The following is a 27,695-nucleotide window of genomic DNA, read 5'->3' on the forward strand; positions in this document are numbered from 1 at the left end:
GAAAGTCCCAATAGCTAAGGATTAGGCTGCTGGAGCGCGGCCAAAGCCGGGGTGCGGCGGCTGGAGGCCGGCCCGGTAGCCCTGGCTGTGTGGAAATCTTCGTGCGCTGGCGCGAGCTTGTGCACTCTTACCTGCCACTCTGCAGTTGTGCGTCCCACTTGTCTACACTTCCCGGAGACCCCTGGACCCAGCGAAATGCTGTTGCTTGATTGCAACCCGGAGGTGAGACTCGGGCCCCTTTGGTCCCGCGGGTTGCAGCCTCCGGATGTCTGCCTTCTCGGGGGTGTGGGAGAGACGGACAGAGGACCGATCACCGGCGCGGCCGAGTCAAGCCTCGTCAGGGGTGGATGATTTGGGGAGGATTTTCAGCCCGGAGTCGGCGCAGGACCGGAGAAACAACAGTGCAGGACGTGTTCTCTTCTCGCAGGTGGACAGCCTGAGGCATCTGCTGCAGACCGGGGCTTCGGTTAACGCACCACCGGATTCTTGTGAGCAGTCACCTGTCCACTTGGCCGCAGGGGGCGGCCTGGCTTGTTTGCTTCTCTGGCAACTGCAAACAGGCGCTGACCTCAACCAGCAGGTAACTAGGTAACCGATTGTTGCTGTGAACAGCCCTCCCCTCCACCTCAGACCCACAGGCGCGTCCTAGGTGCCGGCATATTCATTAGTTTGTTGCCATAGGCAGGTCTATAGCAGGGATAGCAAACAGAAATAGCATGGGAACATGTATGTCATAAAGGATAGTATAGCCATACTAACAAAGGTAAACAAAACAGGAAATTAGTTTTAGTAATTTATCCAAAATGTTGCAATATGTAATCAATGGAAAACACTGACTGAATAGCGAAATTGACATTTTCGTTTCATAGGATGACTGCTGGTCTGGGGTTGCTGTTACAGCATAGCACAGTTCAGACTAGCCACTCCTGCACACACGCTAGGCCTAAATGGCCATTGGCTGTCACCTTGGACAGCAGGAGTCTAGTTTATTTTGAAAGAAGCAATTCTTGCAATACCAAAGTCTCAGTATGGCAACTCAAAGTCCTCGCGAGGTGTGTCTGCTGAACTTTTATGATAGTTTACATCTGCCATTGCCTGTTAGCAACTGGTGAATTTTTACGTAACTTTTGGACTTCTGTAGAACTCTGTTTTGCATGTAGTCACTTAAGTGATGGATGGATGTGACTGATGGCATACTGTAGCTGTTTGTACAATGAAAAGATTGCATGGGATACTAAGGGAACTTTATCAAGAATAAAAGGTCAGTCCAGGGACCCATGTTGTGTCCTGCTGGGTTAAGCAGCGGTGTGGACCATGGGCATCCCATACCAGAGTGAAGGTCGTTTGAGTCCTGGCCACTGCTTCAGACCCATCTCCCTGCTAATGCAACCTGAGAGAGCAACAGAGGTTGTTGGTTCAAGTGCTTGGGTCTGTGCAACCCAATTACTGCCACCTCTCATGTGGGTGCCCTGGTGCAGTTCTCAGGGTGCCACATGGGGTGTGAAGCAGCAGATGGGAGATGGTTCTTTTTCTACTTCTCTCTGCGTTTCAAATAAACCAGTCTGTAGCCTGCTCTCTTCAGATGGCTGGTGTGAGGCCAGCAAAGGCCTCTTGGGGGAAGAGGACCACTGTGTGCTGTGTTACCTTTCAGGATGTTTTGGGAGAAGCTCCGCTGCACAAGGCCGCCAGAGTTGGAAGCTTGGAATGCCTCAGCCTGCTTGTAGCCAAAGATGCCCAACTTGAGTGAGTGTAAAATCAGTGGTTCTCAAATTTGAATTTTTCTTACATTGACTGGACTTCTAAGGCTTCACTATGTGGGCTTTATAAAATAATGCTTGCTTAATGGATAATTTAGTGTTACCTAACGCAGGTTAACTGGGGCTCTTGGGGAAATTTAATAATACTCAATTTGAGTAAAAATGGAAATGGATCCTAATTGGTCACAGGTATGATATTTTTTAAAAAGATTTATTTGTTTTATTTAAAAGTCAGAGAGAGGCAGACAGAGATCTTCCTTCTGCTGGTTCACTCCCCAAATGGTTGCAAAGGCCAGAGCTGGGGCTGATCAGAAATTGGGAGCCTGGATCCTAGAGTTTCAATCTGGTCTCTGACCTGGGTACAGGGGCCCAAAGCCTTGGGCCAGCTTCCACTGCTTTCCCAGGTACATTAGCAGGGAACTGGATCAGAAGTGAAGCAGTTGGGACTTAAACTGGCACTACAGTTGGAGGATTAGCCTGCTGTACCTCTGCACAGGCCCTACAATTCTGTTTTTATAGTAGTGGTCTACTTAAAATTTAGTTTTGGAAAACCTCTTCTATAGAAGTTTACACTGACTATACCTCTTGGTATTCCTTTGCTATATTTAATACCTGCTACTGTTGTGTTCACTGATACGTGAAATTTCTATGCTGAGCTGGACTCTGCTAGCCACCGAATATACAAGAGTGGCCAAAAAAGAAGTTTACTTCTATTTTGCAATTAACGTTTGTAGAAGCCCCAAATTTCTTTATTAAAAATATAAAAGGGACTGGGGCCATGGCACTGCACATTAAGCCTCTGCTCACAGCCTTGGCATCCCTTATGGGCACAGGTACAAGTTCCAGTTGCTCCATTTCTGATTCAGCTCCCTGCTAGTGTGCCTGGTAAAGCAGCACAAAAAGATGGTTCAAGTCCTTGCTCCCCTGCACCCACGCGAGAGACCTGGAAGAAACTGCAGGCTCCTGGCACCACCTTGGTCCAGCTCTGGCGAAAACCAGCAGATAGAAGATCTTTCTCTGTCTCTACTTTTCTCTACCTTTAAAAAAAAAAAAACTTTAGGAAAAAAATGAATTTCCATTTATCTCAGTTTTTGTTCTAATTTCAGCTTATGTAATAAGAATGGACAAACAGCTGAAGATCTTGCGTGGTCATGTGGATTTCTGGAATGTGCCAAATTTCTTACAACAGTAAAATCTATGCAGACGATAAAATCAAGGGGACAGTCCAACAGCGATCATTGTGTTCCAGTGCTCAGACAGAAGCGAAGTTTTGGAAGTGCAGAATCTACAAATGGGAAAAGGAAGTGTTGGTGAGTAACTCCCAGCCGTTGCTTTCTCTTCCTTGGCAATCCCTTATTTGATGTAGAATTTATTGTGACATTTAAATTCTGACATTGTCATTTCCAGTATTATCTTCTCATTCTCATTGGAATTTCAAAACTGGTTTCAGTGCTTACTACAACTGGATTCTAGAGCCTGAACATGAATTATTCTGCAGGGTGGGACAGCTTATTTTTTTTTTTTTCTTTTTAAAAGCCTTTAATGCTGGCATGTTTTTTTTAAAAACAGATGTGCTCATGAAGAAGTCCGAGGATGGCCCTCATTTCGTGCAGACCGACAAAAGCTGTGGCTTTTGGTTTACCAAGGTGTGTTTGAGCTCCATCTCAGGAGGACAGTTTTCTTCCAAGTGAAGACAACGTTTACGCGTACATGTATTCACATGTCTGCTATACATTGTTGTACATGCTTTGTCTTTAAGTTATTAAAGGGATATTTAAAGAAATTATTTGTGATATCTCACAGCTTTTGGAAAAAAATCATACTTGAAGCCATTAGATTACACCCTGAATCTAATTTAATTTGAGATGATTAAGCTTATTCTTTTGATAACAAATTTATAATACTATTTCAGTACAGCCTTCGAATTCCTAGATATTTCAAATAACATTTGGTCGTTGAGGAAGACATAAGTTATAGTAAGCATCCTTGTTCCAGAAGTCTGGGCCCTTCCAGCCACACCAGCCCTGGAATGGGGAGAGCAAAAGAAAACATTTTACAAAGTCACAAGACCTCATGGAATACATCTCTAAATAACTATGCAATTCAAGGATTAAGCATAGAAATATAACTTTGGGTCCATTTAAGGCAGATTTCTACCTTTAATTCTATTTAACAGTGGAAATAGAAAAATAAAATGTCCTCACAGTAACTGTTCCTTCAGATACACGTGTTGTTGACTTTAAGGTGTTCAGCTTTATAACTGCAGGCAGGCAGTACTGTGAACTGTCCCTCAGAGTCTGTAAAGGGCTGCGCTGTGGCCTGCACGGGTTCAGGCGACATTCATCTTAACCATAATGAAGCCTGGGAGTCAGGAATCCAAGCTTGCTAGACAGGGTGCCCTGATTGGGGTGTCGGGGGAGCCACACTTCTTCCCTTTGTAAAGGCTGGCCTGGGAACTCCCAGAAGAGCTCTGATGTCCCATGGGACAGGAGAGAGGGCAGAGGGAGGCAGGACCCTCCGGGGGCCTCCTATACTCCAAGTGAGTCAGGGGCACCACTGATGTCCCAGTCCTGGCTGCAGAGTGTTGCAGGTGCCCTGCAAGGGTAGGTGGGTTCTTGCCATGGCACAGTTCTGCAGAACGAGAACTTGCAAAGAGATTGCAATTCTCAGAGGTGACCAGGGACAAGGCTTTCAGAAACCTTGTCCAGACACTGAAGGAATCCAGTTTATTATGTTTATCACTCCCTTGATGCAGATCATTTGAGCTTCTCCCTGGCTTTTAGATAAAAGTCCCAGTGTCTTGCTTCTTGGTGACTACCTTTCTCTAGCTCCTGCCAGTTCCTGTAGCCACGCCTTTTCTGTGTTCCAAGCACATTTCTGTGAATAAGCCTCTGCTATCAATCTTAGAAACCCACCTCAAATTGCATTTCTTTGCCTTTGGAAATTTGAAAAGATTATTTTCTTTATTTGAAAGAGAAACAGAGAGGCTGAGAAAGAGACATTACTTTCCATCCTCTACTTTGTTTCCCAAATGCCCAAACATGGGTGGGGCTATGCAAGGCCAGAGCTAGGAGCCAGAAACAGAACCTGGGTCTCCTTGAGAATGAAATTTCAGACTCACCTCTGTCATTTTAAGCTAAAGAGAGTGCTCCTTAAAGACCTATCTTGGGTTCTGCATGGTGGTATAGGATGCTTACCCTTTGCCTGCAGTGCTGGCATCCCAAATGGGTGTTCGTTTGAGTCCCAGCTGCTCCACTTCCAATCCAGCTCCCTGCCTGTGGCCTGGGAAAGCAGCAAATAGCCCAAGTGCTTGCATCCCTAAATCCATGCAGGAGACCTGGAAGAAGCTCCTAGCTTTCAGTTTTGGACCAATACAACTCTGGACATTCCAGCCATTTGGGGCAGCGAACCAGAGGGTGGAAAATCTCTCAACTCTGCCTTTCCAATAAAATTAAGTAAATCTTGAAGATTTTTTAAAAAAGATTTTAAACATTTGTTTAATTTTATTGGGAAGGCAGATTTATTGAAAGAAGGAGAGACAAAGAGAGAGAGTTTGCATCCACTGGTTCACTCCCCAAGTATCTGCAATGGCTGGAGTTGAGCCAATCTGAAGCCAGGAGCAAGGAGCTTATTCTGGATCTCCCAGGCAGGTGCAGTGCCCCAAGACTTTGGGCTGTTCTCTACTGCTTTCCTGGGCCACAAGGAGGGATCTGGATGGAAGTGGAGCAGCCAGGACATGAACTTGTGTGCATATGGGATCCCAGCAATTGCAAGGCAAGGATTTAGCCACTAGGCTACTGTGCCAGGCACCCCAAAATAAATCTTTAACAAGAAAATATTAAATTCCAAAATTCTTGAAAGAGAAAAAGCAAGGGAAAATCTACTCTTACAGCTTTAGCAATTTAATATTCTTTGCAACTTCCAAAAACACTTTAGCAATGGCCCAATTTTAAACCATGTTAACTCCCCAGGAATCTTGCTGTTAAAAATAAACAAAACAAACCTAATTAAACCATAATTTAACAGCTCTAGGAAACCCTTCTATAAGTGATAACATGACAAAAGAACAGTGGGTTATAGTAGAACATGTTCATCAGTTTCCCTATTTAATATATGACAGGGAATATAGATGTTGTTTAACTAAAGTTATTGATATCTTATAGTACTTATCTCCACAAGATTTGGTACAGGCTGCATATCCCTACTATGAAGATCTGAAACCCATTGCATTCAACTGATAAAGTTCATTCAGATATTCCAAAATTCAAAACAACATTGACAGCTAAAATACTTTTGATCTCAAACATTCAGATCAGGGACTCCACTTATAATATGTTTTCAGGTGTGAGAATTATTTGTATGAATTTATGACTTCTTTAGCTGATATTTTAAACAACAAATTCTCCAAATCTGGCTCCACTTCAAATCCTTTATAGAATGAAATCGGGTTACACGTAGATAAATTAAAAATCATCAATCTCCAAAGGCCTAATATATGGCTTAGCTTTTTTGTTGTTAATCTCAAACTATAAATACACTCTCCTATTTTAAGACATTGATGAACCTTGAAATATTTCTTCCTGAAAAGCTTAGGTATATAAGCTTTATGTTCTATTATTAAGTTTACTTATGGAGAAAGATTATAAATCAAATCTAAATTTTGGCTTTTGCAATTCACTTCGCACCCTCTTTCCTCTCTTGGAGGCACGGCTGCTCACTGCAGCCTGGATACCTTCTCAGAGCAGAAACTGGGCGCTGTCATAGCCAGCTGGGAGAAGCTGCACCTGGGCACTGTTAGCCAGCTAGCTGCCCTTTGTTTCTAGGTTCTTTGCCTTGGTTCTCAATTTGTATTAGATGGTGGCACTTACCTTTTCCAAAATAACTTGCAGATCTTCAGACCCTGTATAATGTGGATCTAGAATCAGAAATTTTATCTGCCCTGTGATCTCATTCCATGCAACTCCTAGTATTGTGTGAGCCAAAACACCTCCCCCTGTGGAAGAAACAGGAAATACAAAAGAGGGCATAAACTAATCTCATTTGTTTATTCAATTGACATTAAAAGACCAATTAAAGTATTAGTGTAGTAAAATTGACTATTCACATGGTAAAAGACTACCAAGTCAAATACTCCAAGACAAAATTCTATCTTTAGTCTGTAAACTATCTAGTTACATGTATAATTATAGACAGCTTATATTCAACTATTATAACCATAGAGGTAAAGTGACTTTAGAAATGGCCAGCAGTGCAAGCTCCTCCCTGAAAAGCGACAAGCCATGCTGTGGTGCTTCCTGCAGCAGGAGTGTGGCTGCCTCCTAGTAAGAAAGTCCAGCCTCTGCTTAGGCTGTTTCTGATATTCCCAGGACTCCAGCCTCAGCTTACCTTCTGACCTCACAGGACAAGTCTTGTCTTCACAGAGTTGTGCATCGTTACACCAGCTAATCCTGTCCTCTTTATTTTATAAACAAATCCCAGAGAGACACAGTAATGTGCACAAAGTCACACAGCCAGCCAAGTTAGGATGCTCACTGAATGATTATCTCATCTCCGTTCTCAGCTCTTTAAATGACTAAACACATCATTTCTCTTCTTAGCTTTTATTTCTTCCTGTTATAATCTTTCTTTGCATTATTAAATATTTATGCTAATGATAAGTCTGACACTTTGTCCCTCACTGTAAGATAAGTCTAAGGTACCTTACCAATCATGACTGGAGTTCCTTCACTCTGGAAATGGTTAGCCAGTTCCCGTCCTTGAGAGGCCATTTCTGAACCCTGGCTGGAAAGAAACCGTTTCCATCACATGGTTACTTTCAATGTTAAGGTCATATAATAAACTTGAGGAGCCAATGTTGTCTACGATTTTGTTTTCTAGCTTGTTGAAAAACACTCCAGGAAGTGACTTAAAAGAGAGCAGTTTAAAGCAACATAAACTTTTAAATATCCTAGTAAAGTAAATAAGGTCCTCAATATACTTTTTAAGACTTATTTCTTTTACTGGACAATCATACACAGAGAGGAGGAGAAACAGAGAAAGATTTTCCATTGCTGGTACACTCCCCAAGTGGCCGCAATAGCTGAAGTTGAGTCGATATGAAGCCAGGAGTCAAGAGCTTGTTCCAGGTCTCCCACATGAGTGCAGGGTCCCAGGACTTTGCCCCATCCTCTACTGCTTTCCCGGGCTACAAGCAGGGAGCTAGAAGGGAAGGGAAGTAGAGCAGCCAGGGTATGAACCGGTGCCCATATGGGATCCCAATGAGTGCAAGGCAAGGATTTAGCCCCTGGGCCATCACGCCACGCCAGGTCCTCGATTTTTAAAATGAGGTTGAAACTGGCCTCCTTCATGTTCAGGGGGCTCTTATTTCTTGCTGTTAGACTTCAAAGTCTGCTTTTTCATCTTTAAACTGGAGACAATAGCACCTAGCCTATAAATGTGACAGAGGGGACAGTAGGACAAAAACATGTCTGGGAAGCTCATGTAGAAACTGCAAAATGTGTTGAGAGAAATGTATTCTATTTCAGGGAATATTTCAATGCACTACATAATTTGTGCTTTCAAGAAGAGAGACCAACAAAAGGAGGTAATTTTTGGTGGGAGGAGCCACATGTAACTGAAGCTTAGCTCTTCCTTGTAAAAATTGTATCAATAGTCATTTAATGTGCCAAAACCTTTACTTTTCAAAAGGTCTTCAGTACTTAACCTATCTTGTAAGTACTGAGTCCATCTTTCTCTATCTCATTCTCTCTATAAATCTTTCAAATAAAATAAACAAATCTTAAGAAAAAAAAAGCTACTTAGCCCCATAATTAGAAGTAAGTAGTTATAATGACAGAAAATAATATTATTTAATTAAGTTTTTTATATTATAGCTATGGTTAAACTTTACTGGAAAAAGATAAAATGAGTACAGTGGACATATTTTTGGCTTATTAACATATTAGGAAGAAAAACGCAGGAAGCAAACAAAGTCAGTCACGGACCAATACTTGATTTTCTCCTTTGCAAACTTTTTAAAGACTTGAGTATTAAAAAAGACTGTATAACTTTAGTCAAAGTTAACATATTTCAGTATTCCTCTTGGCTAAAATTAGGTCTAGGAAATACAAGCAAAAAATCAGAGCATTTACTTATGAATAGAAAAGTCTCCTACAAAAATCACCAAGAAAAAGGATTGAAAAAGAAGAGATTTCTGGAACGATATGGTAATGAGGAGGAAAAGAAAGGAGCAAAAATACATGAGGGCAAAGAAAATACTGACATTTTTCTTTTATTTTCATTAAAATGACAAGTTATCACTCTAAATGATTACTTTTTTGAAGGGCCTTACCTGACAAACAGAATTTTGGAAGTTACCCCAATCAGTTGGTTTAGCACTAGCTGTACCTCGATGGAGCCGATCCACTGCCGTGATCCAACAAATGTTGCTGCTTTGTCACCGGCATCAACTAGGGCCTTTATGCATTAAAAAGAAAAAATCCACACACAAAACGACTATTAAAAATTACATGTATGGCATTTTCCCTGGTTCCCAGTACTTCTTAATTCTTCAAAACTGAAATAAATCTGTACCATGAGGTAATAAGAATCAATGGTAAATTAAGCATCAGAAAAATGCACAATTGATAATGTAAAATGGCATGGATACCTGCTGAATTTCTCTGTGTGTTGGAACGCCCCTGTCAGTGTATCCCTGGTGTCTGAACCAAGAGCAGATAGTCTGCAGCGATCGATAGGCACAGCCCCAGCCATTGTCATCTATCCGGTCCTGCATATAATGGTGATAGCCGTATGTGCCCTGTACCATATAAATCTATGTAAAAAAAGACACAGTAAGACATTAACTAAAGATACAGGTACACTGTGTATACATATATACAGCTGAGTCATGTTTAAGGGTCTCAGAGCTATATTCCAACTATAGCTCATTATAAAAATGCCTTTATAGAGCTATGGATCAATCCCTTCCCTTTCTCCCTTCCTATCTCTCCCAGAAACCTGCATGGCTCTGCAATCCCCTTGTCTATGTAACAAACATTTGAAAATTAATAGATCTAAATTTTAAAAGTCAATTTTAAAAACTGTGGGTCAACATTATATGTACTTGGTTTTTTAACAAAGGTCCCCAGTCTTTGGACCATGGGCCCAGCTAGACCTGCTTTCTGGCCTCTCTCCAGCTCGCTTTTCTATACTTTTCTGTGCTGTTCCCTTTACTTTAGGTTCAAACATACCAGGGGTAGTCAGTCTGACCTTGAAGCATTACAGTTCTCTCAGCCTACAGCATGCTTTTCCCAAGCAATGCCATGACTTACATCTTCATTTAAGTCTCACCTGACTGTTAGGAACAAGTCTTCTCTGCCCACCCAGCTTAACAATAGCATGTTCACTCTTACTACCCACCCTCCATTTTGACAGCCTGCTTTACTTCTTTGTTTTTTGTCTTTCTTTTTAATTTTTGTTTTAGATTGATTTATTTGGATGGTAGTTAGAGAGAGAGAATAAAACAAAGGTACAAATAAAACAGAACACAAATTGTAAAAGGGAGGTCAACAAAGCCAAAAGCTTACATGAAAAAGAGAGAGGGAGAAATGATATGAACAATCAAGGAAGAAAATGTTATAACTACAAGTGGTTTTAGGACCCAGGTTGGGGAGGGGGTCAATATGAGACAGCAGGTAAAGCCACTGTCTGTAACTCCAGCATCCTTTGTGGGCACTGGTTTTTGTTCTGGATACTCCAATTATGATCAATATCTTTGCTAACAGCCTGTGAAAAACAGCAGAAGATGGCCCAAATATTTGGGTCCATCACTCATGTGACTCATGTGCACTGGCCATTGCAGCTGTTGGGGAGTGAACCAGCAGATGGAGGACCTCTCTCTCTGTCTCTCCCTCTCAATCTGTAGCCCTGATTTTCAACATAAACTAATGAATCTTTAATACAACAATAACAAATATAATCGAGTAATTTAACTTCTAAAAATGAAAAAGTCCTTTGGGGTCAGCACAATGGCACAACTGGCTAATCCTCCACTTGAAATGTTGGCATCCCACAGGGGTGTCAGTTTATGTCCTGGCTGTTCCACTTCCAATTCAGCTTCCTCCTGCCTTGGAAAAAAGGGAAGGACGCCCTAAAGCTTTGGACCCTGCTCCCATGTGGGACACCCAGAAGAAGTTTCTGGCTCCTGGCTTTGGATTGTTTTAGCTCCAGCCATCATGGCCATTTGGAGAGTGAACCAATAAATAGTAGATCTTTATGTCTCTCTTTCCTGTAAATCTGCCTTCCAACAAAAAGAAATAACTTAAAAAAAAAAGGGGGGAAAAAGTCCGACCACCACCAATAAAACTGTTATCAAAATGTGTCAGTATACATGGATACAAAAACTAAAGAATGAGAGAAAGAAATTATAAGCCAACATGATTAGCAAACACTGTAGCAAAAATCTTAACGTTACCAAACCAAGTCCATTAGTAATCTGAAAATCAGTTAGTGAATCACAACCAAACTGAGTTCATCTTATGCGTGCCATCTACTACAGTTGGGAGATTAGTGCTGAGCTACGTTAGGGTAAAGAGCATGATGTCTATAATTTTCTTTGAAGTAGTCCAAGGGAAAAAAGGAGAAAAGCAAATGCAGCAGACATTGTTGCAACTCTTACACATGTGCAACTCTTTCACAGCAGGATTGGCTAATGAAAAATAGGAGAAGAATCATGTAAAGCTATGCTGTGTCAAGAAAGATAGCGGGCCCGGTGGCGTGGCCTAGCAGCTAAAGTCCTCGCCTTGAACGCGCCAGGATCCCATATGGGCACTGGTTCTAATCCTGGCAGCTCCACTTCCCATCCAGCTCCCTGCTTGTGGCCTGGGAAAGCAGTCGAGGATGGCCCAAGGCTTTGGGACCCTGCACCTGTGTGGGACACCCGGAAGAGGTTCCTGGATCCTGGCTTTGGATCGGCATAGCATTGGTCATTGCACTCACTTGGGGAGTGAATCATCGGACGGAAGATCTTCCTCTCTGTCTCTCCTCCTCTCTGTATATCTGACTTTCCAATAAATAAATAAATGTTAAAAAAAATGAAAGAAAGATAGCTACCATGGTTAGGCAAAATATCAAAAGCAAGTTGCAAAAGACCACATACAGTAAGGTACATTTTTTGTGAAATCCTAAAAAAGGCAAAACTAAAATTTGTATTGTTGAGGTAATACTTGCATACGTGCTGAAACTGTTAAGGAAGGAGTAATGAACACAAAACTCACTATAACAGGTCATCCTGTACCCGTGCTAGGAAAACAGATGTGAACAGGAGGGAGTACATGGCCACATTGCAAATACTCCAAGTGCTGAAACTGGTAAGGATACCTCAATATTCATTGCCTTAAAATGTGTTGAAGCTTACTCATATTATATGTGCATATCAAAGATTACAAAAATATGTATATAAATGCTTTTTGCAGCTGAGATATCATAAAGAGACCATTCACTGTCAGAAATTGTTCATTCATTTTAGTACTCAATGTATAGCCAAGTCCTTTATAGGGAACTATTGAAAATTAAAAAATATATATATATATGTATAATATAATATCTATCCTGGAGGGGATCTGAAAGAGAAAACATTGATGTAATAATCAACTAGAAAACCATCCAGAATGTTTTATTAGAGGCTCAAAGTTTAATATTTCCCATTCCATGTTTCTATGACTGTGACAAAAAAGATTTTTAACGAGGAATGAGTGCTTCGAAATTTCTTCCCATCTCTCCCAAATAACATCTGATTTACTATCACTGAAAATTTGACTGGATGCTCATTTGCATACATGAACAGTAAGTGCACAGCTGGAGTTCTTCCCATGGGAAGCTGGTCTGCTCTTGCAGCTCTTGCAGATGTTTCTAACAGATCAAGCTTGCCTTTCTCACTAGGCTGCCTGGACCCTTAAAGTAAGCCTTTCCCTACACTCTGCCAATCTTCTTATTTAAGCTACTTTTAAGGAGGCTGCCTCCTTTATAACTAGGTATATGCTACATGGAAAATAAGCCCCTTATTAGATTTCTCCTACAATGTGGTTTAGAAAGAATATAATCTTAATTAGTATGATTTCCCACATGCTCAGAATAATAAAAAAAAAAACAAGAATGAAACAAACTTTAAAGAAATCAAGGATGGGATTTAGTATGAAAAATGTGATATATACTGTTTCTAATGTTTCTAGTCCATTCTTAATCAGAGATGGGTGGCAAATTATAGGAATAATACACATTGTGAAACAATGTTTATAACTTTGTAATGGGTGCCAACTCATGCATTAATGATCAATTGACTCACATAAAGAATTAGCTGAACTCACCATACCAGCCTCTATGTTGGGTGGATTAAGGTATGTATGTGGATTCCTAATGTAACCGTCTTTGTATGGTTCATCTGGAAAGTGGTAAGCATTAGATCTTCTGAAATAAGGTCTGTCATGAGGCAGGTTGAAGAGATCATGTAACTCCTGAATGAAATTGAAATCAATAAAAAAATAGTGACTTAGATTCCTAGTTAATAAACTAAAAAATAAATTACAAAATTAACTACACGTTGGTTATAGAAGTTTTCAAACATATTTGGGATTCAATTCACTATGGGCAAAGAGGTTGAGAGATAAACCAAACTAAAGTAAAATAAAATTCATTTTTGTTTTTGTGAGTGTTAAGAATGGAAACTGGAAAGGACCAGCGGCAGGTTTTTGGTGCAATGGTTAACATGCCACTTGTGACACCAATATCTCACCCTGGAGTTCCTGGATTGGGGTCCCAATAGGAGCTTCCACCAAATGCATGCCTGAGAGGCACCAATGGGTGGTTCAAACAGTATGGCTCCTGCCATCCCTGAGACGCCAGCTAAGGTCCTTGAATTGAATTTTCAGCTTCTAGCTTCTGCCTGGCCCTGGGTGTTATGGACAGTTGGGGAGTTAACCAGCAGATGGGAGATCTCTCCATGTCTGTATCTTTGTCTCTTTGTCTTTCAAGTAAATAAATTAATAAATAAATATTTTAAAACCAAAATACTAGAAGGAACAGTGAAAAATGAAAATTTCTTAGAATGAGAGAACTGGGATAATTTAAAATTATTATTATAGCACAGTCTGTTAAAATACAAGGCAGGCTAAAACTGACTTTACAATTAATGATGATAAATCTATATCATTGTAAAAACTTCAAAAACATAAGGGGTAGTAATTAAATTGTGGAGTGGAAGTTGGTGGGATAAAAACCACATTAATATCGCATGAAAATAAAAATGTATATGTTGAAAATGTGATTATCTTCCCAACTGTATAAAAACATGTAACAGTTACTTTGGAAAGTTTTGACACTTCATAGCCCTATCTTCCTTGAATAGATCTGCTTGTGTGATTGTTGCCTATGCAAGTCAACACAGTTCCCACAGTCTGAGAGGAATAGAGTCCAGAAGCGACACCACTCCTCGGGACACAGATTAGAAGATGCTCCCAGATATAATTTGGGCAGATACCAAGCAAAGCCCCAGATCAAGAAGAGGTGCTCCTAAACCAGTCTTTTTGCCAATCTTGTTTCTTTGAAGACTGGTCAGATTTTCTCCAAAACGCCCTCTCTAAAACCAAAATACCCCTAACTGAGATAGAGTATGAACATAAATCTTACTCAGAATTAGCATAAATTCTGATTTCCCTCTCCTAACTGCAATCTTGTCTCTTTCACATATCTAGAGGTAACACAAGGAAAGAGGAAAGAAAAATTTGTTAATGTTCATTAGTTACTCAAGACATAGAATTATCTTTTCATTTCTATCTTATATAAAAACATAAGAAAGTTGAGAATACATAAATCACACTGAGCATTTGAAATTAAAATTTCACATTGAGCTTTACCATTCATTAGGAATACTTTAAAAAGAAGTTCCATGAGAACAGAAAGTAATAGGAGAAACTAATAGTTTACTTCCATGCTTTTAAGTCACATCACAAGATAATTTCCATTTATTAGAAATACAAAATCAGTGGCAGTCATCTTTTTTTTTTCTCAGCATAAATGAACCAGCTTTACCTTTCTGTAGGCCTGTAGCTGATCATCTGGAATTCCTGATGGATATGATATTGTTACAAGATTTTTCTTCCCTGGTAATAAAAAGTGCAATGGCTCAGGGACCACAATCGAAGTTCCTTTCATATATTTTAAAATGCATTTTTCCATATCAGTGAGTTGCTTATGAATTTCATCAACTAGAAGTTTGCGCACTCTGCAGGGGGAAATATATAAGTGCATTACAAAGTTATAGTGGTTACTACAAATGGAAGTGTGGAGCTAAAATATGCCGATATAGTTTAAAAAAAAACTTGATTGGACTAAGTTTGTGAAGTAAAGTCTAAGCAATAGCTTCTCTGTCGGGCTAACGCTATCCTATCTTTCTTTAATTAAACATCTAACTCCTAGGTAACTGTTGCATCAATGGATATTATTACATGATCTTTAAAAATGGGCTTTGATTTCTATGTGGAAGGGTTCCCATTTACGTGAAGCGGTAGTACTGTAGAAATACTTACTTCCCCCAGGTTTCTTCTGGAGCAACAGATACCACTGCATCGACAGGTAAAGTCATGGTAACGTAGTGGTGTTCTCCGCCTTCCCTCTCAATGATAGGGGTTACAGCTGCCAGAGAGGTTGACATTTCCAGCATAAGATCTATATTTACTATTTGATGCTATATAGATAAACAGTATTAGTCAACTTGTGGTATATTAAGCACTAAATATAAAGGGTAAGTAAAAGGACTTTTAATGGGACACATATAATGCGTCACATATAGTGCATCACAAATAATGCTGTATTACAGGAATTGTTTAAAAGCAGAAATCTTGGTTTAAAAGAAACTCCTTTCTGCTTCAAAATTACTTGAGGCAAGAGGGAAAAGGAATAGGAAATAAAGATGAAATCAGACTGACCCCTTGGCTGATGCATGTTAAAGCTAACTTTAAGTTCATTGGGGTTCACTAAACCATTCTGGCCACATCAATAAAAATCAAATAAAAATATTATAAAGTAATATATCAAAGGAACTTGGAATTTAAAAATATGTAACCATATATGTTGGAATAAATATGTACAGAACTTATAAATAATGCTGAATTCCATTTAGTAGGTTTGATTTTTTTCAAGTAGCATAGAGCTATAATTCCAAAACTACTTCCTGTATACTGAATCAGTTCAACAAAACACTGAGGATACTGAAGCCAGGTTTCTCACCAGGAAAAGTTAGGAACTCCATGGAGTTTGAAGTGGTACTGAAAATATCTATGTTATTTCCATAAACAAATGTGAATATATATAATGCATACAAGTATCTCTGTGTGTAGATGTGTACATATGTGTGTGCTCCATGGAGTAACAACTTATTCCTGACTGGAACAGAGAAGGGACATGTTAGACCTGGAACAGCTCATGGAAGAAAGCAGGAAGTGCTCAAAAATATAATGTCACTAGGAACACTAGAGGCAGCTTGAAAAGCTTCTATTGGACAAATCATGGAAAATGTGAACATCAAGATAACAGTAACAGATAGTAACAGATTAAAACCTACTGTATAAAGTAAGAATCTATGCCTTAATGTTCATATCTGACAGGGAAATGGAAGAGCTTTCCTTGCAGTATACCATCTAATAAACGTATTAGGGAATGATAAATGTAGAAAAATCACCCCTTTGGAACAACCAGATTGATACTGGATCCTGGCAAAAATTAGCAATAGATGCCAAAAGCAGTATTCTGATGAAAAAAAAGATACACAGTTCCAGTTACTGGTATTTTCCAATCATTTCCATGGGACAGAATGGTGGTTTCCTGGGTCTGGGGGGAATACAGAGGACAAAAGGAGAAAAGTTTGATTAACAGGTACTAAGTTGTAGTTAGAGAAGAAAGAAACTCTGGTGTTTAGTTGCACAGTGGGTGACTACAGATAACAATAATTATACAGACACATACCTACACATATTTTAAAAGACATATATATTTAAAAAGAAAGGGATTTTAATGTATTCCTCATCATAAGGAAACGATACATGAGTAGATGTATTTACCTTGAACATTACACAATGTATACAGGTACTGAAACATCTCCTGGTGCCACATAAATTCATAATTGCATGTATTAGTTAAAAAAATTTTTAAAATCTTAGTTGAGCCAATTGAGTGTAAAGAAAAACAAATATATTGCATCTATTGCCTTAAGCAGCATAAGGGGTTATTCTGTCATGTTTTAGGATGCCTTTTCACCTATTTTTGAATAATCTATAAATACACTCAAGCAGTTTTATCACTGAGGGAGAAAGAGATCATCAAAAGAAAACTGTCAAAATATATATTAGAATTGGATTAAAGCTTAGATCCACAAAAGAGATATATGACGTTTAGCAAGTCATTTAATTTTTTTTGGATCTCAATTTACAGGTATAAAAATAAGAGGATTAGAATAAAGTGTCTCTTAACATTTTACTCAGTTCCAAATATAAAGACTTAAATTTTTAAATAGAGAAGAAAGCTGATTTGCTTACCATGTCCAACAACCTTTTGTCTTTCTTTTTCAAGAATTTTCGTTTTGTGTCTTCCTCCTGTTCAAGTCTAAATTTTCACAATAAAGAAGTTTATAATATGAAGTAATGCTTTAACAATGTTTCTAGAAAACTTTACACATACTCACTGAATAAAGCGCATTATGGTCTTACAAGCAGAATTGTCAGTCAGTTCTCCTGGAATGGTGTTGAAGTCACTGTTGGGCCATATATACACTGAACTGTGACAGATTCTGAACACCAGTGCGTCTGAAGAAAGCTTGGCTGACAGGTCACTCAACACATGTTTCAGTGCCTTCTTGATAAAAATTTCTAAATTACAAGAATAGAAATGAAATTAGAAAAAAACCTTTGCAACATGAATGCTTTCAAATATATACAAAATCAAAGATATTAGGATTGACTCTTAAATACCCACTGTCAATATTTATTTATTTATTTATGATTTATTTATTTTTATTGCAAAGTCAGTTATATAGAGAGAGAAGGAGAGACAGAGAGGAAGATTCCGTCTGTTGATTCACTCCTCAAGTGACCGCAATGGCTGGTGCTACGCTGAACCAGAACCAGGAGCTAGGAACTTCCTCCAGGTCTCCCACACGGGTGGGTGCAGGGTCCCAAGGCTTTGGGCCATCTTCAACTGCTTTCCTAGGCCACAGGCAGGGAGCTGGATGGGAAGTGGGGCTACCAGGATTAGAACTGGTGCCCATATGGGATCCTGGTGCATTCAAGGCGAGAATTTTAGCTGCTAGGCCACCGTGCCAGGCCCAACTGGCAATATTTAATAAAATAACTTTTGCCTTTTTTTTTTTTAATTGAGATATGGGACAAGTGTTTGAATGCAGCAGTTAAGACAGAACTTGGCACACTTGTGTGACATACTGATTTGAGTTCCTGAGTCTGAGTTCTGAATCTACTCCAATTCCTGCTTCCATACATACTGAAGGCATGGGAGGAAGCAGTGATGGCTCAGGTGGTTCTGCTCCTGCCACTCACATGGGACATGTGGACTGAGTTCTCTGCTAATGGCTTTGGCCTGATCGAGCTCTGACTGTAGTTGGCATTTGAGGAGTTAAAGAGTACATGAATGATTTCTCCCTTTGATTTTTTCACTTAACTAATAAACAAATTTTAAAATTGACATAAATTCATAGTCCAAAAAATTCCTTTCTTTTAGAGTATATGATTCAGTGGTTTTTAATGTATTCACAAAGTTTTGCCGCCATCACCGTCTAATTCCTGAACTTTTTTTTATTTTGAATTTTATGATACAATTCCATAGAGTCTGGGATTCTTGCTCCCCAAATTCCCACCCCCAGACTGATTTTCCCCATATTATTACAATAGTATAGTCCTTCATGAGCAGTCATAAGTCCATCAGTCTGTTATTTAAGTGTGCCCTGACAATGCTGGTACAGACAATGTCAGACAGTCTACAATCCCATTGTCTAGATATGTCCAACAGTTTCACTGGGAGTCCATTTTTATTTGGAAGTAGGGATATATATTGTATTCTATCTTCACATCTGGATATGGTAGTCTCCATTATGCCATCACTATACAGTCCCTTAAATGAGAAGCCATGAAACAAAGTCAACAACAGGTATGAAGTTAAAACAATAACAACAACAAAATTACAGCATCATGGAGTTGAAAAACACACTACTGAATAACTAATACGTGGGTGATGAAAAAAAAAAAACATACAAAAGCCCCCTCGGGTAAAATGATGCTACAGTGCAATCCATGAGCCAGTGATGAATTCATCAAAAGAAACCATTTGAAAGAAATAAAAATGAAATCAAAACAAAACTATTTCTGAGAAGAGTGTTTTGGGATTTTTGACTGGAATTGTGTTAAATTTGTATATTACTTTCGGTAATATGGACATTTTGATGATATTGAGCCTGCCAATCCAGGAACATGTTAAGTTTCTCCATTTCTCAATGTCTTCTTCAATTTTTAAAAATGTTTTATAGTATTCATCATAAAGATCTTCCACATATTCAGTTAGCTTAATTCCCAGGTATTTAAGATTCCTCTCCCCTATTTTAAAGGGGACTGTACTTATAATTTCTTTCTTTCTTAGCCATGGAATTATGTGTGTATACTAGTGCCACTGATTTGTGTGCATTAATTTTGTATTCTGCAACCCTGCCAAAGTCTCTTATGAGTTCCTGTAGTCTCTTGACTGAGTCTTTTGGTTTTCCTATATAGAGAATCATGTCATCTGCAAATAGAGATTAATTTCAGTTCCTTGTTTGCAATTTGAATTACTTTAATTGCTTTTTTTGCTTAATAGCTCTGGCAAGGACTTTCAATACTATATTACAGACTAGTGGTGAGAGTGGCCCTGCTTCCCATCCAGCTCCCTGCCTGTGGCATGGGAAAGCAGAAGAGGACGGCCCAAAGCCTTGGGACCCTGCATCTGTGTGAGAGACCTGGAAGAGGCTCCGGGCTCATGGCTTTGGATTGGCTCAGCTCCAGCCGTTGCAGCCACTTGGGGAGTAAACTAGTGGATAGAAGATCTTCCTCTCTGTCTCTCCTCCTCTCTGTATATCTGACTTCCCAATAAAAATAAATCTTTAAAAAAAAAGTTCGCAGAATAACCAATGTATAACCCATCTATATCTGCTTCCTCTTTCAATTTTGTTTTCTACAAACTTTTTGAAGCATGTTGGTATTAACAGTCACTCCTCATCTGGCCTATATTTTTCTACTGAAAATGTTATTTCCTTTATCTTCTTATTTGCAGCGTGCCCCATGGGCTGGTGGGAGTGCTGAGACAAAGGCTAAGTTCAAACTTCATTTAACCCACATAGTAGTTATAAGACCTTGGACAGTTTATCTCTCAGTTTCACTGGAAAATGGACAGGTGTCAGGGTATTTTACTCAGCACTGTATCTTGACAACTCATTCAGTTTGGAGCATGAATCAGCACCTCATTTCTTTTGCGGCAGGACGATATTTTATCAAGGGATGATTTGACCTTATGTTATTCATGCTGAAATTCATGCACGTCTCAGGTAATGGCACCTATCTGCTGTCACAGTGTGACACTGCTGTGAACACATGTATACAGGTTCTGTGTCAATCTGTGTTCTAATTCTCTTTAGTGTTCAGCTAGGAATAGAACTATTAGGTTGGATAGTAAGTTAGTGATTCTTTGAGAAACTGCCAGATCATTTTTCAAAGAAGCCATGCCATTTTATAACCTCACCAGTGATTCCAATGCTTTCAAAATGTCACATTACCTAACCGGATGTGACTGCAGCGCCCATCCAGCATGCGTGAGAACCAGGAAGGGAGGGAGCAGAGCTGGCAGGGGAATAAGGGGTTGTTCCCTTGCTGGACAGCTACTCTCACTGGAGAGTGTGAGCTGCGATGGGCAGACCAGACGAAGCAGGGCTAAAACACCTGTGTGCCTCATGTGGACTAGATCAGGAAAATCCAGGCTGGGCTGATTATTCCTACTGGTGTACAAAAACTAGGACAGGGGCTGGGGTGGCTAGACAGAGTGGCACTCAACAACATCCGTGAGGGCTGGATAGTTGAGCTGGACAGATGAAACTAAGCTTCAGTACCCATCAACATGTACGAGAGCCAAATGGGATGTGGGACAGACTGAACTACTGCTATACATACTGGCAAACCAGGGTAGGGGGCGGGCCTGGTGGGGTTATTGTGAGTCGCTGCAACTAGGCTGCAGCTCCCACTGGTTTATGCAAGGGCAGAAACAGACTGGACTGCAATACCTATTGGTTCCAGTGGAAGTAGGAGCTGAAAGTAGAACCAACCTAGCAATTGCAAAAACCAGCTGATCAGGGCCATGGACTGTGCCAGGCCCTGTACTTGCTAATACAAACAAGAATCTGGTCTGGGAACACTTCAAAGTTTCTTTGGGGATCTCCCCAGTTGAAATGGTGGACTCAGAACCCTAACCAAGAAAAGACAGAAGACAGAACAGGTCAATCAACCACCTCAGTTATATGTTGGCAGCGAAATACTGGACAAATGGAGACTCTATGATGGACTATGTCAATCAGTGGATTCTTCAAAGACCTCATCGTGCTTGGAGTGGCGAGACTGGCAGCGATTCATAACTGGTGAACTATCAAAACCACCTGAGCAAGTATCTCAGAGAATGCCCCACATCTGGGACCTGGGACGGGTGGGAGACTGGGTGGGGCTTCTCCCTCAATATCCTCTTTACCTCATATATATGAAGGTAACAATATGGAAATAATAGTCTTACCCATTTTCCTACAGCCCTTGTACCTTTTTATCCTAATTAACTAAGTAAAAATTGTCAAAAATATAATACAAAATGTCACATTACCTAAAACAATAAAACTACTGGATGAAATTTCAATTCTCTGTAGTTCTTGTTCTTTACAGACTATATCCTTTTAAAAAAATATTTATGGGCTATAAAATATTTATAGTGTGGTAGCCTAGTGGCTAAAGTCTTCACCTTGAATGTGCCAGAATACCATATGGGTGCTGATTTGTGTTCTGGCTGCTCTACTTCCATCCAGCTCCCTGCCTGTGGTCTAGGAAAGTAGTAGAAGATGGCCCAAAGCCTTGGGACTCTGCGCCCAGTGGGAAGAAGCTCCTGGCTTCAGATTGGCTCAGCCCTGGCTGTTGTGGCCACTTGGGGAGTGAATTATCTGGCGGAAAATCTTTCTCTCTGTCTCTCCACCTCTCTGTATATCTGACTTTCCAACAAAAATGAATAAATCTTTAAAAAATATTTATTTATTGTTATTTAACAGGCAGATTTCCAGAGAGAAGGAGAATCACAGAAGAGACAAGAGAGGTTTCTTCCATCCACTGGTACTTAATTTAGAAACATTTTCAAGACTGCAAATATAAAACAACATAAAAGCATATACACAACGAAGAAAACAGCGCTGGGGTTTTTGTGCAGTACGTTAAGCCACAGTTTGCCACGCCTGCATTCCATATCAGAGTGCTGATTCAAGGCCCTGCTGCTTGGCTTCCAATCCAGCCTTCCTACTAACGGCCCTGGGAAGGCAAAGGAAGATGACCCGAACACGTGATTAACCACGCAGCTCCTGGCTTCAGCCTTTGCCAAACCGAGATGTTGAGACCTTTGAGGAGTGAACCAGTCAATGACAGATCTTTCTGTTTCTCCCTGGAGAGAATCTCAGTATATTTTATCATCAAATTTGTGATAAAAAGAAGTTTCTACAATACATACCATTAGCAGTAGCTAGCTGAAAAGCTAGATCAAGGCCTCCTCTTACTCTGAAGAGTATATCCATAATTTTCGAGATCACCTAAAATAAAACCAAAATTCCTTGGTAAAACAAGCTAAAGTAAAATACGACTAAATCTAGGGCAATATTACATGAATAACTTCCTTGATAAGAATATATATAAAAACCAGACAAATATATACATACATAAACCAGACAGAAATCTCCATAAATTCTAAAGCAGAAGCCATTAGCATCCTGCCATTTTGAATGCCCTGAGGGGTGTAAGGTCCTGACACTTGGGCTGCGTCTCCAGAGACTCTGATTCAAACTCTAGTGGGGACCTACGCAGCATGCCAGCAGGTCTGACGGGAGAGGTAGGGAACCACTAATTTAGTAATACTAGCAAAATGTAATTTCTAAGTTCCAGTCTTGATGGGTTTAACAATGACATGAAAACATGAGTGATAAGGAACTAGTTTGTGATGGTGACAAGAGCACTGAGTGGAATGACACCTGCTGGCGAAGACCATGAGATGAAACAAAGACAACACCAGTAAGTAGAACTTTAATGACTGTGGCAGTGAAAAGCAAGGCCTTACAGTCACATCCTTGGCCAAGAGATTCTGTGCTTACAAATTTAACCTGGAGCCTGGTGTGGTGGCCCAGCTACAAAAATCTTTGCCTTATATGCACCGGGATCCCATATGCGCACTGGTGCTAATCCCAGCAGCCCCACTTCCCATCCAACTCCTTGCTTGTAGCCTGGGAAAGCAGCAGAGGATGGCCCAAAGCTTTGGAACTTCTGTACCTGTGTGGGAGACCTGGTAGACACTCCAGGCTCCTGGCTTTGGATCGGCAAATCTCTGGCTATTGCAGCCACTTGGGGAGTGAATCAACGGAAGGAAGATCTTCCTGTCTCTTCTTCTTTCTGTATATCTATCTGACTTACCAATAAAAAATAAATACATGAAAAAAAAACAAAACAACAAACCAAACCAAACCAAAACAAAAAAAAATTTAGTCTTAGGAAATCAGCCAAAAAACAAAAACAAAAACAAAAAACAACCCTGCAGGTATAAGCATGTTAACCTAACTTCTAACTAAAGATTAAGTAGTTAAGCATATTATAAAACTATGAAAAAAAAAAGTGTTTCAGATGAAAATTGAATGGCACAGAGCAAAATTTGTAACTGAGGGAAAAAAAGCACCTGCGAAATGGAATGGCTTTTTACTTGGGTCCTTATGCTGAACTTTGGTAGTTGATGATATATGACAAGCAATGTGTTACTGTGAAATCCGGTCACAAAATGGAGTCGCTTCGGTTCAGGCCTGCAAAGTTTCCTAACCTGTTCTTATTTCTTCTGTACAGAATGCTTTGCCAGTTTACTGTTTCTGGGGCCAGATCACAGGGTGCAACATGCCCTGTCAGCAACTGTCTGTTCCAGAATCAATACTTTATGATTAGTCACCCATTGTTCCTAACTACCTTCTGTGGCTGCCCAAGCCCACCCACTGTCCCCATGGCAGCCTCCTGTGACTGTCCAACTCACCTGGTTCCCATGACTGTGTAACTCACACTTGCTATTAAAAAGCCACGTCTCACCTCAGGGTCACTCTCTGAAGGAAAGGAGAGCTGACCTGAGCCGGTTGGTCTGTTTACCTGCCTCTTCACTGAAATTTGAAGAGTGGTCTGGGCTGCACTTCTTGGGGGAATGGCTCGGGTTGGATGCAACATTACCATTTTGGATGTGCATGTGTGTCTGATGGGGGAAGAGAGACTGGGAAGAAAAAGGAAGAAGATGAAGGAGAGATTTTGGGGAGAGAGATTTCACAGATTTCAACAGATCTTCAAAAATATGCTCTGAACATGTTGAGTAACTGCACGGCACAGTAGGAATTGTATGTTGAAATATCATGAGCAAGCAAGTGCTAAATCCTACTGAGTTCTTAAGATGGAAACCACAGCATGCTAAATGAATGGACATGCATTGACTATGACCCTCAGAACACTATGAGACAGAGTACTATAAACTTTCTCATTTTCAAGTCTCTTGTTACATTTTTTTTTTTAAGATTTATTTTATTTTTATTGGAAAGGCGGATATACAGAGAGGAGAGACAGAGAGGAAGATCTTCCGTCCGATGATTCACTCCCCAAGTGAGCGCAAAGGTCGATGCTATGCCGATCCAAAGCCAGGAGCCTCTACTGGGCCTCCCACGCGGGAGCAGGGTCCCAAAGCTTTGGGCTGTCCTCGACTGCTTTCCCGGGCCACAGGCAGGGAGCTGGATGGGAAGCGGGGCTGCTGGGATTAGAACTGGCGCCCATATGGGATCCCGGGCGTGCAAGGCGAGGACCTTAACCACTGCGCCATCACACCGTTCCCTCTTGTTACATTCTTTAATGGTGACAATCTTTACTTATTTCACAAAATGCAAACTGCTGCAGAGTTAAACCCTTTCCCAAGACTACTTTGGGGAATTTATTCTAAGGAGTCAGTCAAGAAAGTTAAGGAAACACTTAGCTTCAATGTTGTCTATCCTGCTCTGTCCATCATACCCCCCAAATAAATAAGAAACTATTTAAAGAGCTATAAGTCACAAGGACACTATACAAAATAATGTATACCTTGCTGAATAAAGCATACTTAGATATTGAAGATGAAGCTTAAAAGTGAAAGCAAATTCACTCTGCAACCTATTGTATGATTTTGCATAACTTAATCCATCACTGAAGTTTGCTTTTCTTTTGTCAAACAGAAAAGAATACAATTTACCCATATGGTGAAGTTGCCCAAGGCCATAAGTGAAAACACTAGAGGGGCCAGTGTTCTAGTGTAGTGAGTTAAGCTGCAGCCTGCAATGGTGACATCCCTTAGGGATACGTTACAGGTGCCTGGTATCCCAGAGGGCTACCAGTTCATATCCTGGCTGCTCCACTGCTGATCCAGCTCCCAGCTAACTGCATGAGAAAGCAGTGGAAGATGGTCCAGGTGCCTGGGGTCTGTGTCACCCATGTGGTAGATTAGGACGGAGCTACTGGCTTCCTCCTGGCTCTGCACTCTATGTAACTTTGAAATAAATAATTCTTACAAGAAAAAAGTGGTAGTCTCCTTAGACCTCTGAATCGAGTTCCTCTCTGAAGAAGTAATAGTTAAGCTGGGAGCTGAACAAGTGTCAACAATTCCTAACGAGAAATGGCTGGGGTGAGGCGGGAGAATCCATTCCAGGCAGGGGGACAGACTGCTGAAGGCTCTAAGGTCCCCTAAAAGACTGCTCGGGATAGTTCGGGAGTGGCAAATACAGTCAACATTCATAAGCAGCAGGCACAGACTTGACTACTGACTGGATGTTCAAGAGAGGGAGACATCAAGGACAACAGTCAGGATTTTTTTTTGGCAGGCCCAGCGGAGCGCGCTCAGCGGTGCGCCCTGCAAAAATGGGGGTTCCTGCAGGTAGGGTGGTTGTGGGGTGAAGGCAGACAGAGCTGAGGTCAGTCTTGTACTTGGTGAGTGTGAAATGCTGCAGCTACCCCAGGGGAGGTAGAATTTGCAGTATTGTAACAAGGTCTACGCTAGAGGCACAGATGAGGGCGAAAGTGCAGAATGCGAGGAGTCGCTGGAGAAGACCAACTAGGAGGACCATGCTACACGACGAAGCAGGAGGGAGAGCAGGACAGTGTAACACCACGGCAGCTTATGAAATAGAATGTCGGCATAAAAGGACTCCTCTTTTCCAGATTCAACGCTTCTTCAAGGCAAGCAAGGAGGCGCAGGGAGCGAGTGATTCAAAGGGTGAGGAGAGGGCTGCCCGCTTCACAGAGCTCGCAGCTGCCATCGCGGCACCGGCAGGACCGGCCCCTGTTAAGAGTTCAAGTTTTAGGAGAAAACGCAGGGGTCGGAAAGAGCAGAAGTACTTACCACGTCCGCGACGTGGCAATGACAGACCCGCAGACTTCCGTCCGTCAACTCAGCAGGACGGCCCGGAAGTAGCGTCAAACCCCAGCGAGGGGCGGGGCGCGGCGGAAAGACTACAACTCCCGAGATGCTTCGCAGCGAGACGTCACGGAGCGTACCACGCTACGGCTTCTGGCCGCTGACCGCAAAGGTGGGAAGTCCAAGGACTTATTTTCTGCCACAGCTACTACTTAAATCCTTTGTAAATTAGAGAAGCTCCTGAATCATCGTGTGTGTTCCTCTGTGATGGATGAACTCTCCTTGCGTCCTTCCCTAGAGTACTTGAATGGTGTCTCCTGTCCCCAGGACGACGCACTACAACAATCCAAGAATTCCACAGGGCGTAGTTCCTGGCGGGAAACGCTCCTGTGGGGCGCCCGGGGCCTTTGTCACGGTTGCAGCCGACTTAACCCGGACTGGAGCTGCGATGCTGTGAACCCGGTTGTGGGGTCAGGTGTCCTTCGGAGAGGTGACTTGGTCCTCGTGTGCGGCAGGAGTTGCCCCTTAGTAACCATCCTCTGCTGTTTCCCTAGTGGGGAAGCTACCTCATCCTGGGGCCTGTCCTTTTCTCACCCTCCAGCACACCCGAGCCTACCTTTCGAAGGGTAATTGCCATGTTCCACGTGCTAAATGATTTTCTTGTCTACCGGAGTGTCAGCTTTCCCTCAGCGGCCCTGGCTTCCTAGCTCTCCTGGAGGGGCGGGTATGCAATATATGATAAAGGAGTGAATGGATGGTTGGTGATGTTGATCCTGAAGCGTTAGGTAAGGGAAAGTTCATGGCAGAAATCTCATTCCCTTACCTCCTTTTGTGCTACGCCCCTGCCCCTTCTTCCTTGGATGCCTGTACAGACCCCGGGAACCCTGAGGTAAAGAATCCCACGTCCTCACCACAGTTCCTGCCGTTGTGGATCCAATAGCTTAGTGGTGAGGAAAAACAGGTGCATGATGAGGGCTTACCAGAGGCCCTTGCCGCTGTGGTAGACCGGACTGAGGTCAAATGAGCAAAGCGATGGGTGTCCAGTGCCTGCCCAAAGCAAGACAGCATGTGCAATGGTCCTGTGGCTGGGGGAGGCCCACCCCAAGGCAGCACCAGATGGCTTAAGCACAATGTGTCCGTGAAACACATGCAGGAGACTTGAATTGAGCTGTGGTATTTATGGGCAGTTGGGCAGTG

At 41.3% G+C, this 27,695-nt stretch overlaps 2 protein-coding genes across 4 annotated transcripts; one reads left to right on the forward strand and one right to left on the reverse strand.

Annotated features, from left to right (window-relative positions):
* Positions 1–20: 20 nt before the first annotated feature.
* Positions 21–3,559, forward strand: ANKRD37 (ankyrin repeat domain 37). 3 transcript variants are annotated; one of them, XM_040965974.1, is made up of 4 exons: positions 21–222; positions 428–580; positions 1,652–1,743; positions 2,864–3,454. In XM_040965974.1, the coding sequence occupies exons 1-4, from the start codon at positions 196–198 to the stop codon at positions 3,069–3,071; spliced, it is 480 nt and encodes a 159-aa protein (XP_040821908.1). In that variant the 5' UTR covers positions 21–195; the 3' UTR covers positions 3,072–3,454. The 3 variants fall into 3 exon arrangements, with proteins under 3 accessions (XP_040821908.1, XP_040821907.1, XP_040821906.1); XM_040965973.1 differs by lacking the exon at positions 21–222 and having other exon boundaries at positions 236–580; positions 2,864–3,067; positions 3,327–3,559; XM_040965972.1 differs by lacking the exon at positions 21–222 and having other exon boundaries at positions 236–580.
* A 35-nt stretch (positions 3,560–3,594) lies between these two features.
* Positions 3,595–26,534, reverse strand: UFSP2 (UFM1 specific peptidase 2). Its single transcript, XM_040965971.1, has 12 exons — positions 26,484–26,534; positions 22,566–22,644; positions 17,470–17,653; positions 17,324–17,390; positions 15,320–15,477; positions 14,823–15,015; positions 13,103–13,249; positions 9,406–9,570; positions 9,088–9,212; positions 7,462–7,538; positions 6,626–6,750; positions 3,595–3,781 (listed from the first exon to the last, which is right to left on the reverse strand). The coding sequence occupies exons 2-12, from the start codon at positions 22,627–22,629 to the stop codon at positions 3,695–3,697; spliced, it is 1,392 nt and encodes a 463-aa protein (XP_040821905.1). The 5' UTR covers positions 22,630–22,644; positions 26,484–26,534; the 3' UTR covers positions 3,595–3,694.
* Between the last annotated feature and the right edge of the window lie 1,161 nt (positions 26,535–27,695).

This window comes from Ochotona curzoniae, unplaced genomic scaffold (assembly GCF_017591425.1).
Source record: "Ochotona curzoniae isolate NIBS_2020 unplaced genomic scaffold, NIBS_Ocur_1.0 scaffold_4505, whole genome shotgun sequence".
NCBI lineage: Eukaryota > Metazoa > Chordata > Mammalia > Lagomorpha > Ochotonidae > Ochotona > Ochotona curzoniae.